An 18,456-nucleotide genomic window follows, 5' to 3' on the forward strand; every position below is an offset into this window, starting at 1 on the left:
TCACTTGTTCTTACAAAGTTGAGGAAATGTGTTTTTCGCCCCTCTTTTGAAGAGTAATTATGTTCTGTTTCAAAAGTTAATATTCAAATATTAATTACTGCAAGATGGAATCTCCCATATATCATAAAGGAAAATCCTTTTGTCACGAATAAGCTACGGGTACTCATAAACTTTTTTTTTAAACCAGAAATGACTTAGCATTCATTTACTTTCATAAATTGGGAGCTGAAAATATCACTTCATTGGAAGAAAATGAATATTTAGAAAGCCATTTCAATAGAAGCACCTGCTAAATGCTAATCCATATGCACAGGCAACAACAATAAATAAAGAATTGGTTTGTATACATATTTATTCATACTCAGACACAATATACATTTTGCTAAAATAATTACTGCTTATGATAACTGTTGGTTACAATAATGTAATAATACATAAAAGGAACATAAAAATAAAGATAACTGGACTAATGCTGCTCTTAAATGTACGAAAAAACAGGCTTGTTCGAACAGATTCAGGGCCAATAACACCTATTGACACAGTAGTTTTGTGTGTGGGTTAGATACTGCATACTGAGGGCTGGGTAGTCACATCTGCACACACGGTTACTGCATGTTGCTCACATACTGAGATACAAGAAAGATAACAATCTCTCAAACTATGTCAACAACTATTAATAACTAAACACTCTCAGTGAGACAAAGATTCTGAAAACTACATCTCTAGTTTATGCCACGGCTAGCTTTGCCATAATTCTCTTTCATTTGGAATCCACATTCAGAAACTTCAAAATATTCAAAATACTGCAGCACAAATAGTCAAAGGAGCTAAGAGAAGATGTCATACCACGTAACGTACCCCACTTCTAAATAGTACACTTCTAAAGGATCTTCACTGGCTCCCTATTGACTTTCGAGTTAAGTTCAAAGTACTTCTACTTGCATTTCGTGCTCATGATTTACAACAGCCTGTGTATCTCGCTAACCTTCTATCATCTTACCTTCCTGTGTGCACCTTACGTTAGACAAGCAAATCATACCTCTGTGTACCTAAACCTGGTGTGAAGGTATACGGATTCAGAAGTTTGACTTACTTGCCGCAAGTCTTTGAAATCAGTTACCAGACAATCTTCCAACTTGTTCAAATCTTTCAACGTTTAAGGGTTTACTGAAGACTCATTTTTCTGTTGTGCATTTCAGTGTTGATGCTTTCCACTTTGTGAAGCACCAAGGGCAGTTACTCTTTTCCTAGATGGGCACTGTATAAATCTACATTATTATTATTATTATCGAAAAAGGTAAAATCTTCTATGTTGGGACTCATTTTCAAGCAACTTGTCATGTAAATTAGAAACTCCTCCTGCAAGCAGAATTAACAACACATGATTTAGTCCTGACCTGATAACACTACAGCTATGTGTGAAATGATTCTCTCCAGCATCGTTACTATGACAACATGGGAAATTAAATACATGTTTTACGTAATAACATAAAATATCAATTAAGCAAAACAAGAGAATCTTAACTAGACTAGTATCTCAGAAAGTCAATATCAAACTGTTTCAAACATAAAGCCAGTCAAGTTCCACTTATAAGGAGACTGTGAATACTTATTTCATAACTTAGAGAAAACATCGATAACTTTATAAAGTTTCAATTACCAAAACATAAAGTAACATGGCGACACGGTCTGCAGTGTGTTCAACATGGATTAAAGTGTCCAGCTGTCAAATTTCTAATTATGACCATCAGCAGCCAATTTAAGCCTTAATATCCTCCAAAATATCCCCACCTCCCCTTCCCCTTCCTCATAAAGTACATTCGTGGAAGGTGAGCAAGGGTAATGGTGAAATGGATTCATTTTTATCTTCAATTTATATTGTTTTCAAAATGTTATTGTACTCAAGCTAATTCATTCATCTAGGCTTGATAACGACAACATTTACACAGGCTTCACATTGTGACAGTTGTAACACTTGCAGATAGCATTGTTAATGATCCTGAACTTAGGAGTGCTTTAATATTTTACTTTCATCAAGTTATATATCTCTGGAACTAATCCCAAATGTCATCCTCCCCTCCCCCTCCCCCTCCCACCACCCCACTCACCCAGGGGAGGATATAATGAACACAGTGAATGTCATCCCCCTCCCTCCCCCTCCCCTCACCCAGGGGAGGATATAATGAACACAGTGAATGTCATCTCCCCTACCCTCCCCCTCCCCTCACCCAGGGGGGTAATAATGAACACAGTGAATGTCATCTCCCCTCCCCCTCCCCACCCCACTCACCCAGGGGAGGATATAATGAACACAGTGAATGTCATCCTCTCTCCCCTCCCCCTCCCCTCCCCTCCCCCACCACACTCACCCAGGGGAGGATATAATGAAGACAGTGAATGTCATCCCCCTCCCCTCCCCCACCCCTCACCCAGGGGAGGATATAATGAACACAGTGAATGTCATCCCCCTCCCCTCCTTCCCCTCCCCACTCACCCAGGGGAGGATATAATGAACACAGTGATTGTCATCCCCTCCCCTCCCCCACCCCCCTCACCCAGGGGAGGATATAATGAACACAGTGAATGCCATTTACATTTGATTTACTCCGGGAGCATCTGTCGTCTCCTTGCTGCCCTCTGATGGTCAAATCTGGATTCCATTTCTTCTAGCACCTTGGGTGTGTACCTGACCACCAGCTTGACCTTGTCCGAAGCAGACTTGAGCAAGTCCACAGCTTTCTCATGTTGCTCTCCCTCAACAGACTGAAAAGAAGAAGAAAGTATACAGCTATTGTATTATTATTAATAATTAATATATTAATATTAATTAATTATTAATAACGGATGGACTAACACAGCTGTTTGGAGACTGTGCTCGTAAGTGATTTCATCTTCACAGCAGCATTTCTTTATAGTTTATTCAGCAAGGTTTCCAAACTTTTATTTCACTGTCTGAAATGGAAATTGATTAGTCCAGCTAAATGATATACATTGGTACAGGACTATAGAATAAAACAGAAGAGAAAAACATATCAAAGTCAACTCAAAAAGCACCTTTAACAGCAATTCAAACAAATTCCACTTAAATATCAGACTAATGTAGAGCAAGTGAGATAAATTTGTCCAAGAATAACGAGAGATCTAGAACAGAGAGATTTGTTATTTGTAGCACTCCCTTGTGGGCATCAACCAATTAATTCACTGGTACGGATTTTACATTATAAAATTATTATTCCAAGATGCTTCAATATCCAGAAAGAACAATCTGCCTAGGTGAAATATAGACACACATTTTGAACTAGCAATCAGCTCTGCCACCAACCACCGATGTAATAATTGTTATTAATGAATGAGAGTGACATGGCATTGTTTATTCAGGGTAAAATATTCCACAACCTATTTTTGAAATGTTTGATCCTCTTTATGAGCATGACTGGTTCTTCACTTACTCAATCACATATGTCCGAACCGGACTGACTAGACATTAACGTGTGACCAGTCATTATGTCAGTCAGTATGACTGAATATGCAAGGAGTATAAGAAATACAAAGCAGGCTTCATCGAGGGTCATCTGCTATTAATATTCAGAAGTATTACTGCATAGAATAGTCATTCATTAGGCAACTAGGTAGGCCTGTGATACATACCACTCCATTCACTGACAGTAACTGGTCACCCCTCTTCAGCCCTCCATGTCGATGTGCCACCCCTCCTGGAATGATTCTTGAGATGTATATGGGTGAATTCTGTTCTCTGCCCCCCATCACATTGAAACCTAGTCCTTCATCTGTTTTTGGTAGTTCTACCACCCGAGGATGGGCGTGTCCCTCGCTGGCTGCAAATGCTGCCACAGTTGCCTGAAAGAAACAAACCAGCCTAAAATGGTAAAAACTGCTGTACATGATAACTTCCTTGTGGGGTTACCAAAGGATATCCTTACTATGAATATGGTGAGTGAGAGTGCCTTTGTTTCAGTTTGAGGATATTAATTAATACTGATGTCAAATTGAATATCATCAAACCATCATAATGCTGAAGTCAAACAGAAACAACTTTCCAAAATATCTGCAAACTGACAACATTTTTTCAGAACCAGAAGATATTCTTTAAAGAAAACTGAAAAGCAGAACTGCATTGAGGTTTCAATGACTTTTTGTAATTTCCACTTGTGACATCTATTGACTGCAAATGACTTCTAACCTCCACAACACAAAATAACATATTTTTATCCATTATTAGTCTTCCCATAATATGAATTATCAAATGTCCTTTCTTGACATATCATGATTTCCACATTTTGACCTCTGCTGACCTCATATGACCTTTGCCCTCCACTAAAAGCAAGGAGCTAAATAAACTCACTATCAGGCATCCAAATACCAAATCTGTGACTCATCCAAGTTTCCCTTCATGAGATACCACATGTAGGTTTTCAGTTTTGACTTCTCCTGAACTCTTACTGTACGTGGGCTATCCACTCACAACGTATGAGATAGATCCAAGTTACCCTTCTTAAGATATTGTGTACACAAGTTTTCAAATTAATCCCAAGGGCAAAATCTGCATTTCCCACCCTCTATCACAAACAGTACCGTGAGTCCCATGCCGTTACAGGATAATATGTCAATTTGACTTTTCACAAAAGTTAGAGAAATCATATATTACCTTTGCAGTTGCACTTGCCCGGACCTCTGCATCTCCACTAATGTCTACAGTTTCATAGACATGTTCGTAGACCTCTCGAACTGCGTTGAAGAAATCACTCTCAAGGATCTTCTGTAGCGCAGCAAGCTTTTGGGCAGGAAGTTTTGGATCTGAAAGAAACAAAGGCACACCACAGGTATATTGACTGATTGCAACAACAACATATATCTGCTGAGTTACAGTACAAACCAGCATATCAAGGTTAGTAAAGTACCGTACAGTAAGGATATAATCACAAATTAAAAATAGTTCCATTCATTGTTCAAATGAGACAAAGAAAGAAAAGCTTTGACGCTGGTGTCAATTGGTGAACATTGTTAGCTGTTAATGTATCCATGAAAGCAGTCATTATACTTTACTGAGTCAATGCAATATTGCATGCAAATGAAAGGAACTGTCCAAACTTAGCTTGACACATCCTCTCATATGACTAAAATCTTCTGGTCTACTGTATGCATGAGACACTGTTTCATAGCTTCATTGAACACAAAAACCATATTCAGTTACTCTACAAGAAACTACTTATTCAACAAGGCTAAAGCAGAGGATGAATATATAAATCAGGATATAAATTGAAGACAAAGCCGAACATGACGGAAAATAAAAGGGAGCTCTGCTTTCAGTTTCCATACTGTACCTCTTCTTGCTTTAATGGGAAAGTAATGGGAATGTCTATTGTCAAAATGTTTGTGTGTTTTAATTTGCATTACAATATTGTTTCATGTACACATGTTAACACAATTACGAACCAGAGAGTAATTAAGTCTTCAGTGTCTCTGGTTGCTATTTTTGAAGGTTTGATCGAACAAGCTCAAGAAAATTAAGAACCTTAACTTAATACACAGTCTAATATTGAAATGTCTCTCCACGCATATACAGTAGGTATGTACGAAATGTAAAAAAATAGCCAAGGCAGTTGGACAATACTTACTTTGTTGCAAGTTCTGTAATAACTCTACAGCTCTGCCAACATCTGTATTGTAAAAGAGAAAAGAAGCAGATTGAAAGTTGGCATTACATACTAAGAGCAAGACACTGGTCAAGTGTTGGACAAACATAAAACAGATTTGGAATGTGTAAAGAATGCCTTGATCTAAGAACAGCTGTAGTTGGGGGTTAACCTGTTCTAGCAGCCTTGTTTTTGATCCTTTGCAATCTCGATAGTTGGGATGCAGCTACACCAAATAGAAGAGAATTGCCATAAATCAAGCCTACTCGAGATTACAGCATGAATAAGTTTCAACATCGCCTTATATGAAACATTGTCGACTTACACATATGTGGTAAACTTGCTGATCCATAGCAAGGTGAGTGTCCATATACAAACCAAGATTGCGGACTACCGGAACAGAGTTTATGACCTTGTCACCAATTCTTAAAGAAAGCTGATTTGATCCCAATATATCATTAGGTCTACTTTTTTCATCGTTTAACTTAAGGTAGTTATTGGACATCCATAGCCTGACTTCCTAAATGCATGGCTCCATCTTAAATTCAGCTAATTTGAGATCTTTTGGATCAAAGGCAACATAAAGTTGTATATCATCAGCATAAAATATGTAGGTAATTATCATAAGAACTGTTTCCTAGCAAAGAGATATATAGAGAAAAGAGAACAGGACCAAGAATTGACACTTGAGGTACCCCATGGTGGAGATCATGAGTATTAGACCTAGTGAGGGACACTACTTAGATAAATTGTGATCGACTTTCCAGGTAGGATCTTAACCAACTCAAAGCGACTCCAGAGAAGCTGGAATAAAGCCCCAATTTATCTACTTAGTAGAATACTAAGGTCTACTGTGTCAAAAGCTGCAGACAAATCTAGTAAAACCAATAGTACACACTTTCTGTAGTCAATTGCATCTAGAGGATATAATTTTGAACTCTAAGTAGAACTGCTTCTGTGCTAAAACTTGAATGGTATGCAGACTGGAAAGGATCAAGGCAGTTAGTATTGTCAATATGTGCTGCAACTTTATCAAGAACAGCCCCTTCTTATCCTTAGATACAAAAGGGTAAGTTAGACACTGGTCTTAATTACTCAAGTCATTAACATCTTGATTGTTCTTTTCTAGAAGGGCAGGTCCAAGCTATTTGCACTGTGACGTACGGGACATTTCAGAGACTTAAATGTGTCTAAAAGTTATAAAAAATCTATTTTCCAGAAACTTTTTCAGGTTTTCATATTTGTTATTGCTGCTACTTTATTACAAACTCATGAAGATTTCCTACACTTGCTTTAATTAGGTCCCATCTTAATTAATGTACAGTGTGACGTACGGGACCAGAGAATTTTGTGTTTTTTTAGCTAAAGAGCAAAGCTGAAATCCCTCTGAAATTAGGAGGGGAATGATCAAGCTGTTATAACTAGTGAATAGCCTAACCTTCCAAGGGCTAAGCTGTAACATATTAGAAAAAAATATGAAGCCATTCCAGTTCAGTGATTACACAAATGAAAATTGTCCTGTGACGTACGGGACATGTGACGTACGGGACAATTTGTCCAAATAAAAATTGACAATGAAAACTCATATTTTTATTCCTGAATATACCATAACAAGCTGATTTCTACATAAAAACATTAATTTGGATATGCCAAAACAATGTCATTGGTAATTTCATGCCATATTTCCTTCTTTCTGGGATCGAAAAGAGCAGTGACTATACTTGTGAGGTCATTCTACTACATAAATCATGGAATGCGTAAAGTATAAATCTACTCTACACATTCATCAAATACTCATAACATCAATTTTAGCTTTGTTAGACCACAAATGATCCAAGATGCAAGTTTTGGTGCAAAACTGTCTCGGTGTATACTGTATCATACTCCCTACTATTGACCCTGAAGTTGAAATATGATCCATCCCATTCAAAACATATCAAAATGTCCACAGTAACGTCCACATAATGTCCATCTATGAAACTAGTACAACAAAGAAAACTCTATAGACCTAATACTGGTTACCACCCAAATAGTCATAACAGCAATTCTAGCTTTGTTAGACCACAAATGATTCAAGATGCAAAGTTTTGGTGCAAAACTGTTTTGGTATATACTGTACAACACTGTATCATACTCCCCACTATTGACCCTCAAGTTGAAATATGATCCATCCCATTCAAAACATATCAAAATGTCCACAGTAACGTCAATGTAATGTCCATCTATGAAACTAGTACAACAAAGAAAACTCTATAGACCTAATACTGATTATTGAACAAACTCATGAGTGATTGTCCTCTGCAAAAATTGGGCGAGCAAAACTCTACACTTGTAACTAAAAATCTCAATGTCTACTATCTAAGTTCAGGACACAAGAACATTGTTGCACAGTCATGATAGTCACACTTCACAATAGGCCTACGAAATGTTGAAATGCAAACTCAACATTCTTGAAGTCGTCCTCATTCAATGTCAATGTTGAATAGCATTGTAGATGATTCTGTATGCCCCACACACACACAATTGACTTCCCGATAGTATATTGAACAACACCTGGGCTGTTGGTGGTCATCAGTCAATGGTTTTTTTGAAGCCATGTTGTGCTCTTCGGGCATGCAGGGATTATAAGTTGCAACTACCATCTTTCAACAAAATAAATTTGTAAGCATTGGAAGGTTTCCAATAGAGGTCCCCATTGGAGCCCATGCATGTTTTTCCCACACTATGTCCCGTACATCACATTTTGTCCCGTACGTCACATTTTTAATTTTGATAATTAGATTTGCTGTGAATATTTTTTCAATTTTTTTGGGATGGATTTTGTTGCACAATGTTCTTAATTAGAACTTTACAGAATATCACCAAAAAAAAATTGTTCGTCCATATCAAAACTTGAAAAAAAGTGCTGAAAATTGTGACGTACAGAACATCAGTATTTGGACACTAGCTAATTAGCATATTTAATTGATGAACCCCAAACATAATATGTCAAAATTATTGGAAGGAAGGGTGTATCATGTCCCAAATAACTTATATTCAATAAGTTCATATTGCTGGCAGGGAAATAGGATTCCAAATGTCCCGTACGTCACACTGCAATTTGAATTTATGCAAATTAGCCGTCTGTAATTGTTCGAATAGGCAAAACAATTAAAAAAAATTATGAAAATCTGAAACTTCAATAATTCAGCTTTAACATGACACCGCATTTAGGGCGCTTCAGTAAAGTTTGAAATTTGGCTTCTAGGGCTACAATAGCTTGGACCTGCCCAGAACTGGTACAGTACCGCTCACGTATAACTCCGCATAGACGTATACTCTACATTTATCTACGCGATTATACGATGTTATACGTTTCTGTACGCAACTTTCTACGCGGTGTCTACCGGGCGTCTACGCCGTGTCTACGCGGCTTAGAGCTTCGCTCTAGTGCCCCTGAATAGGGATTATACGCGCGTAAAGACGTACAATCTCATATAATCTGTAAACGTAGGGTTTTTGCAGCCGCTTTACATAGCAGAGCTTCTATGGGTTAGAATAAACTGTGATGAAGAAAAGAGTCGGTAAACTCAGTATCGCATCAAGCCCAATTAATGACTTTCCAAAATATTCAACCACAGAGTTAGCATATACTTAAGCCGATAAGAATAAGAGTAACAAAGAAAACAGCGCTACTAGGAGCACAAACGATCGATACAATCAGTGCAAAACTTTAGCAAGGAAACTATATTAATTACGACAATGTGCCCCAGTCTGTTTTTTGGGAAAGCTCTTATGATTCAATTGTCAATGGGTCTCTGGCTAGTGGTGTTTTTCCTATCCCATGCCAACAAGCAGTTTTAATACAGTACCGCTCAGGTATAACTGGACATGTGTATGCGCACAGAATCGTATAAAAACGTATAAACAAGTACAATTGCTTATAAACTCGTTGACAAAAAAATTGCCACGTAGACATCGCGTATAATCCCTGTACGAGTTTATATGCAGGAAATGCTATTGTGCTCAACGAATAGGGATTAAAGTCGCCGAAGGAATTAGTGAGATGTTTGAAACAGCCGTTCCTTACATCGTAGTTTAAGTTGTGATATTCACCTAGCAGTAAAAGGGACGCAGGTAAAGTGTTTGCCGGCATAGAACTTAATTGGTTTTCGTTAAATGGGTTTCTATTCAGTGTTTCTTTTCCCGACTTTTTTTTCAGTTGTATAGGTTTTGTCCCACGGAGGATAAGTTTACTTTGAATAGTTGGCAACATTTTGAAGAAATAATAAAGTATTACTAAGCGTTTCTTGTGTCAATTTTCTATATTATTTACCGTTGGTTCCAACAGAATGAAAAAAAAAAATTCCACCCAACAACTTTGAAGCAGGTCCGGTTAAAAACAAAACAAGTTTCAAGTCCGCTCATGGGGCCTCATGTTTCCTGATTCCCGAGTCTCTATTTGGATTACAAGAAATCTAAACTATCCTTAAAAATTGTTTTGTAAAAGTTGCCACAACCTCCAAACTATTATCAGCGCATGAAAAGAAGATAAATGGCCGCCCGTTTTTTTTTTAAGATCTCAGTACGAGAAACATGTATTTTACTTGGATAGAACAACTCTCGTTAATGTGGTAAAGTTAATATTTTTCTACCCTAGCTGTATGTTTGTTTTTATAAAACCCTCATGAAAACCAACTTTTTGGAAAATGGATTTTGAAGCCCAGTCAACAATTTAAAAAATGCTTAGCGTTAAATACTGGCGTCAAACAATAAATTTTGTATTTATTCCAACAAAGATCCACAAAGGATAAAAATGCTAAGTAGAGCTTACTTAAAGAGAAATAGAAACTGCATGTACATCACTGTACATCGTCATTCTAAGTTTCCAAATACTATACAAAGAGAATGAGTTCACCGAAACACCCCTTTTCCTTACCACCTGAAGAAAACCGTCTTTTATAAATTATACTACCTTACAGTACTTTACATTCAATACAAAAGTTACTTCTACAACAGCTTCCCAAAAAACTTCTATAACACATGGAATAACCTGAATTTTTACACACATAATCCCATTGACATTGTTCACGGAACAAAAGTAGGTCATCGACATTCCAACTTGCCCAAGTTCATCGCATCATGGGAACGACACAACAGATTGAACATGATGTTACATTTTCCCGCCATCTGGACGCCGAGTGTAAATTTTGGTAATATGCAAATTATGAATGGTACTTTGTAGGCTACGCGGTTAAAACTTAACCTATTGCGACACACACATTTTGGCCAACGATTCAAAGTAAACTTATTACTCCGTGGGACAAAACCTATACAACTGAAAAAAAAGTCAGGAAAAGAAACACTGAATAGAAACCCATTTAACGAAAACCAATTAAGTTCTATGCCGGCAAACACTTTACCTGCGTCCCTTTTACTGCTAGGTGAATATCACAACTTAAACTACGATGTAAGGAACGGCTGTTTCAAACATCTCACTAATTCTTTCGGCATCTTTAATCCCTATTCATTGAGCACAATAGCATTTCCTGCGTATTAACTCGTACAGGGATTATACGAGATGTCTACGCGGCAATTTTTTTGTCAACGAGTTTATACGCAATTGTACTTGTTTATACGTATTTATACGATTCTGTGCGCATACACATGTCCAGTTATACGTGAGCGGTACTGTATTAAAACTGCTTGTTGGCATGGGATAGGAAAAACACCACTAGCCAGAGACCCATTGACAATTGAATCATAAGAGAGACATCATTTCAGATTTACAATCCTTAACCAGGCATGTTGGTACAGGGTCAAGACAACAATGCTTACTGTAGATGAAACTCCAAAAGTATTTTCACCACCTCGTCTGTAGAAAGTTAACATCCTGCCAACAAGAAGCACATCCTTTAATTACCACCCTCTGTTTCCTACTGTAGTATTACCAAGCCAATTCTTGATCCAAGACAGTAAATTACCCATTGACACCCATACTCCTTTTCCATAGCCACTTATGAATCCAAGTTAACATGTTACCACCTACAGTATACCCAGTCGTTTTAACTGGAGCAAATCTGCTGATGGGGTTATCATCAAAATCTTTATGAAAATCCAAGATGATGGCATACAAGCTAGTCTATAGATTTTGAGAACCAAAGTTAAGCTAGCCTAGGCCTTGACAAGGCTTGAGTTATGGCCTAACATAATTAATAACATTAACAACTTCAAGAATGTTTCACAATGTTTTTCATCATGTTGTCTAGTTGATATGGGTCAATCAATGAGACTTGCCTATTGGTAAATATTATACGAATTTACAATATCTTTGGTTATGCCAGTGCTTTTATCATCACAGGACGTATGGTACAGTATTTCTATTACAATACATATTACTACTAGTAGTACTGACATAAGCACTGGTCTAACGTTAACATTCGTTGCGAGACTAGTAACACCTACAACTTGCAAGTGCAAGGTTAGCCCTACTCCCCTAGCCTACACTAATCGTAGTTACAGTAGGCTAGGCCTACCAACACTATAGATCGTGCGTCCTTCTACAAATCAACCTTACTAAATGTGTGAAACTCTACTGCAATTCATCGATAAATGAAGTACAACACCCTAAACCAGTCAAATAAATTTGCTTGCCTCGGCTCAGAGTCAATTCGCTAGTAGCAGCCATCTTGGACCTGGTTTAATTCAAGACAGGAAATCTAGTGTCATAGGTGATTTCAACTTAGGGTTGAAGAAAAATGCTATCGAAACCAAAATACATAAGAGATTATTTCCATCATGTAATTTAAGCTAAAATATTTTAAAAGTCATACCCTGTTTCTCAAAAGTAAAATAAGAGAGAATTTTGTCTCGTGCAACGTATCTATATGATCTATAATAACTAAGTTACCCTAAGTGTAACTTGGTATGGTCTGCCTCTTGGCAGAACGAAACTGCTGATTGCATTTTGTAATTTTTGCATATGATTGCACCATCGTCTTTTCAAATAGCAGATTATGGTATCACACCCCACCGCAGTGAACAGAATAAGTCCGTACCAAATCGAGATCAAGTCAGTCCCAGCATTGGAGCCGAATTCGTGCAGCCGGTCCGCCGGTGTCTATAAACGTTAGAGTAAGGAAACCAAACTAAGTAACAAATAAACTGTTCTATCGTTTCTCGACTACACTTCCAAGCTCAAATTAAGTACTAATAAAATACACGATCTTCCGGAGTCGCCGCCACTGGATCCGCAACGGGGCTTTGAAATACAATCCACTTTAAAATCGCTACAGCTTTAAAATCGCTACACAGAAGAACAAGAAATCGATGCAAACGCTGCAGCTGAAGTCCCACATATTCTCTCCAGGGCTTCGAACACTTTCCAGATAAATATAATAGCAATACTGACTTACCGTCTCCTGATTTTAATGGCGATATCGCTCTCGTGACATATTTTAAGTGTAAATCTCTCACCAAACTTGATTTCCTTTTTTAAAATTGTGATCAGAAATGGGTTGTGCGTATGTTTTTACCAGCGTTATGAACGTGGAGAATAAATGTATGAATGCTAGCGCTGTATTTCCCTGATGCTTTTGTGTTCTGTAGCTCTCATATTAATGTGACAATTTTTTAATGGATCCTACATTATTGCAAAGGAGACGTATAAAACCCAAAGATATTAATTTTGATATCGTTATCCCTATTTTCGCTAATTTATACCAAATTTTTTTTGGGGCGAACTACTAACAACAAATTATATGTTGAATAAGAGTGAGATAAATACTTGCATATTAATGATTCTCTTTACATATTAGTTCTGTTGACGATCACAGTTAAAGAGTTAACCGTTGACCACTGGAACAACCAGGGGGATAGGAGCCGGGGGTGCACGTGCCCCATCCCCACTTTTTTTTTTCCAAAATAGCAAATGTGCCCTACTGGCAAATAAATTTAAATGTGCCCCTTTGATGAACTTGGAACTGCCTTTTGGATATCTTGAGCCTTTGTTAATTTTAATATTTTATTTTTAGTCTGTACATGCTATTTTTAAGATGGCATCCCATATCTTTTTTTGTGTAGTACGGTAAACAATAAACAATCTCAATACATAGTATTTTTAGCAAATACTAACATATCATATATATTAAAGTGAGCCATAGTTGCCATTTTTTGCAACTTCAAAACAATGTTGAAGAATTTGCAACTAGTAAGGTTATACTGTACATAAACGTTTTCAGTTCATTAATGAAGGGTGGGGGGGGATACTGTGCACTTGTGAAAAGATCTTTATTGAAATATTGTCCTCATAAGTATCCTAATGAAATTCAGACACCAAAAACTTGACAACACATAATTCTTAAAATAAGATACAACGTAAATATATTCTGGAGGTAGGGAGATGCCACTTCAACATTTCTTCATCACAAAACTTTATTTGCAAAATTTATTTTTAGAAAAATCAAAATGTACATTTAATACCTAAAAAAATAGGCACATAGTTTCTGTCTTTAGGGATGACCTAATTTGGCAAAGAAAGTTTTGCTTTTGGCGCACAACAAAAGAGTAAATCACATGGTACATATTTCAGTAACATGATGGCTAGATGGTACAAAATGTTATAGATTTAAAGACAACTGGTTTGGGAGATACAATCAGCAGAATACTTCATCAGGACTAAAAAGGTAAGGAATTACAAACAGCAAATGCCAAATTAAGGTACATAATATCATGACAGGTATTGAAGAAGAATAGCTGTACAAACCGGTTTTACGTGAAGCCACCCAAGCCTTCAGTATAATCACACCAAAGTTAAAAATAAAAATGTTTATATGTAGAGACAGATTTAATATGCATCAAAGGTAACCTTGGTTACCCATCAGTCTTGCGTAATACTTATGATTTCAATACAGATCAAACTTGTGTTAAAAATAGAAATTTGATTCAGAGTTACATCTGAAATTTGGATATCCATCTTTCATCTGACCCTAGTATAAAGAGGCCCAAAGTAGCCTGAATACTTCCTGGTTAAACATCAAAAATCATTGATCAGTGGGTCAATTTCACAACAAATATAGATACCATTGTATGGTAATACATTCTTAAATCCAAATATTTTAATCTATGGTTAATACTTCATCCATGAAGGGAATATCTATACATTATGGGTTTCATCAGTAGGTCAAATAAAATATAAACTTTATTTACTAAACCAACAAACAAAAACATAAATAAATTTTAAATAATAAAAGCACCAGATAAACCTTGTAGCATAGTTGACTGCTATTCTACCAGGCATCTATAAAAAATAATAAAAAAGCTTCCTAAATATGATACAAATTCCTCAGCAGTTCTTAGTGAAACTACTAGAATTTATAGTAAAAATAGCAGTGAACATTTAAGTTAAATTTAAAAGAAAACAAAACATAGTGAACAGTAGGCCTGGGAAGATTAACATTTATCATTATCTTTCTTTTATAAAATAAATTACATTGGTCCATTGATGTATTTAAACAAGGTTGCTCTCAACTAGACTTGACCTTATTACTGTATCACCTGAACAATAACAACAACACTGGTGCTTCAGATGAGTGGATAACATTACTACCATTGGAGGTAATTTAGGCTAGATATCACTGTCTATTGCTCTCTCTCTTTCAGCAACTAAGAATGAAAAGAAAGAACCTAAGATGACCACAAACCACTTATAACTGTTAATGATATCTAATGAAAATGGACAGGATGATAATTAATAACCTACAACACTGAGGAAGAAAGCAACAGAAATATCAACTCAGATTCTCATATTTTCTTTGTAACAAGAATAATATCTATTAATCTTACTCTATATTTGCAGATATAAATGTCTTTCATGATAACCTGAGCTCAAGGTACATGCACCACTCTCTGTTACTTTACTCTTATATCTTAAGAACAATTGTAAGACATCATGGCTGCCATACTTACCATTATGACAACCAGCTTAACAAGTTTCACAATGTTTACAAAATAAACAGCTGAACGGATGCAGTCCAGCTACAGTGGCCTTGTATCGGGACAGTGAACATGGGACATGTCCAGTACATAACCACCATATAACTTGAACAGATATTAGACATGGTCATAGCCACCATACTACTGGAACAGATAATACACATGGTCATAGCCACCATACTACTGGAACAGATTATATACATGGTCATAGCCACCATAATACTGGAACAGATAATACACATGGTCATAGCCACCATACTACTGGAACAGATAATACACATGGCCATAGCTACCATACTACTGGAACAGATAATATACATGGTCATAGCCACCATAATACTGGAAGAGATGATATACATGGTCATAGCCACCATAATACTGGAACAGATAATATACATGGTCATAGCCACCATAATACTGGAACAGATAATATACATGGTCATAGCCACCATAATACTGGAACAGATAATATACATGGTCATAGCAACCATACTACTGGAACAGATAATATGCATGGTCATAGCCACCATAATACTGGAACAGATAATATGCATGGTCATAGCCACCATAATACTGGAACAGATAATACACATGGTCATAGCCACCATACCACTGGAACAGATAATATACATGGTCATAGCCACCATACTACTGGAAGAGATTATATACATGGTCATAGCCACCATACTACTGGAACAGATAATAAACATGGTCATAGCCACCATACTACTGGAAGAGATTATATACATGGTCATAGCCACCATACCACTGGAACAGATAATATACATGGTCATAGCCACCATAATACTGGAACAGATAAAACACATGGGCATAGCCACCATACCACTGGAACAGATAATATACATGGTCATAGCCACCATACTACTGGAAGAGATTATATACATGGTCATAGCCACCATACTACTGGAACAGATAATATACATGGTCATAGCCACCATACTACTGGAACAGATAATATACATGGCCATAGCCACCATACTACTGGAACAGATAATACATATGGTCATAGCCACCATAATACTGGAACAGATAATATACATGGTCATAGCCACCATTCTACTGGAACAGATAATATACATGGCCATAGCCACCATACTACTGCAACAGATAATACACATGGTCATAGCCACCATACTACTGGAACAGATAATATACATGGTCATAGCCACCATACTACTGGAACAGATAATATACACGGTCATAGCCACCATACTACTGGAACAGATAATACACATGGTCATAGCCACCATACCACTGGAACAGATAATATACATGGTCATAGCCACCATACTACTGGAACAGATAATATACATGGTCATAGCCACCATACTACTGGAACAGATAATATACACGGTCATAGCCACCATACTACTGGAACAGATAATATACACGGTCATAGCCACCATACTACTGGAACAGATAATATACATGGCCATAGCCACCATACTACTGGAACAGATAATACATATGGTCATAGCCACCATAATACTGGAACAGATAATATACATGGTCATAGCCACCATAAAACTGGAACAGATAATATACATGGCCATAGCCACCATACTACTGCAACAGATAATACACATGGTCATAGCCACCATACTACTGGAACAGATAATATACACGGTCATAGCCACCATACTACTGGAACAGATAATATACACGGTCATAGCCACCATACTACTGGAACAGATAATACACACGGTCATAGCCACCATACTACTGGAACAGATAATACACATGGTCATAGCCACCATACCACTGGAACAGATAATATACATGGTCATAGCCACCATACCACTGGAACAGATAATATACATGGTCATAGCCACCATACTACTGGAACAGATAATATACATGGTCATAGCCACCATAATACTGGAACAGATAATATACATGGTCATAGCCACCATACTACTGGAACAGATAATATGCATGGTCATAGCCACCATAATACTGGAACAGATAATATGCATGGTCATAGCCACCATAATACTGGAACAGATAATATGCATGGTCATAGCCACCATAATACTGGAACAGATAATACACATGGTCATAGCCACCATACTACTGGAACAGATAATATGCATGGTCATAGCCACCATAATACTGGAACAGATAATACACATGGTCATAGCCACCATACTACTGGAACAGATAATATACATGGTCATAGCCACCATACCACTGGAACAGATAATATGCATGGTCATAGCCACCATACTACTGGAAGAGATTATATACATGGTCATAGCCACCATACTACTGGAACAGATAATAAACATGGTCATAGCCACCATACTACTGGAACAGATTATATACATGGTCATAGCCACCATACCACTGGAACAGATAATATACATGGGCATAGCCACCATAATACTGGAACAGATAAAACACATGGGCATAGCCACCATACCACTGGAACAGATAATATACATGGTCATAGCCACCATACTACTGGAACAGATAATATACATGGCCATAGCCACCATACTACTGGAACAGATAATACACACGGTCATAGCCACCATAATACTGGAACAGATAATATACATGGTCATAGCCACCATACTACTGGAACAGATAATACACATGGTCATAGCCACCATACTACTGGAACAGATAATACACATGGTCATAGCCACCATAATACTGGAACAGATAATATACATGGTCATAGCCACCATAATACTGGAACAGATAATATACATGGCCATAGCCACCATACTACTGGAACAGATAATATACATGGTCATAGCCACCATAATACTGGAACAGATGATACACACGGTCATAGCCACCA

The 18,456-nt window shown here is 37.1% G+C and overlaps 2 protein-coding genes across 2 annotated transcripts in view; one reads left to right on the forward strand and one right to left on the reverse strand.

Annotated features, from left to right (window-relative positions):
* The window catches only part of LOC139970053 (uncharacterized), a 491,924-nt gene that overhangs the window by 185,312 nt on the left and 288,156 nt on the right, over positions 1 to 18,456 (forward strand). The window lies entirely within an intron of this gene.
* On the reverse strand, positions 339 to 12,402 carry LOC139969352 (protein lin-7 homolog C-like). Its single transcript, XM_071974234.1, has 6 exons — positions 12,288 to 12,402; positions 5,637 to 5,678; positions 4,667 to 4,815; positions 3,649 to 3,858; positions 2,595 to 2,763; positions 339 to 1,359 (listed from the first exon to the last, which is right to left on the reverse strand). The coding sequence occupies exons 1-5, from the start codon at positions 12,319 to 12,321 to the stop codon at positions 2,602 to 2,604; spliced, it is 597 nt and encodes a 198-aa protein (XP_071830335.1). The 5' UTR covers positions 12,322 to 12,402; the 3' UTR covers positions 339 to 1,359; positions 2,595 to 2,601.

The sequence above is a fragment of the Apostichopus japonicus genome, chromosome 7 (assembly GCF_037975245.1).
Source record: "Apostichopus japonicus isolate 1M-3 chromosome 7, ASM3797524v1, whole genome shotgun sequence".
NCBI classification, from domain to species: Eukaryota; Metazoa; Echinodermata; class Holothuroidea; order Aspidochirotida; family Stichopodidae; genus Apostichopus; species Apostichopus japonicus.

What these genes read in the sequence shown, in the direction of transcription:
- LOC139969352 (XM_071974234.1), bottom strand. Translation starts at nt 12,321, where the DNA reads ATGGCTGCTACTAGCGAATTGACTCTGAGCCGAG. An exon ending in ATTACAGAACTTGCAACAAA is followed by an intron (nt 4,816 to 5,636) that starts GTAAGTATTGTC and finishes TGTTTCTTTCAG; the next exon opens with ATCCAAAACTTCCTGCCCAA. An exon ending in TACTGTCAGTGAATGGAGTG is followed by an intron (nt 2,764 to 3,648) that starts GTATGTATCACA and finishes TCTTCTTTTCAG; the next exon opens with TCTGTTGAGGGAGAGCAACA.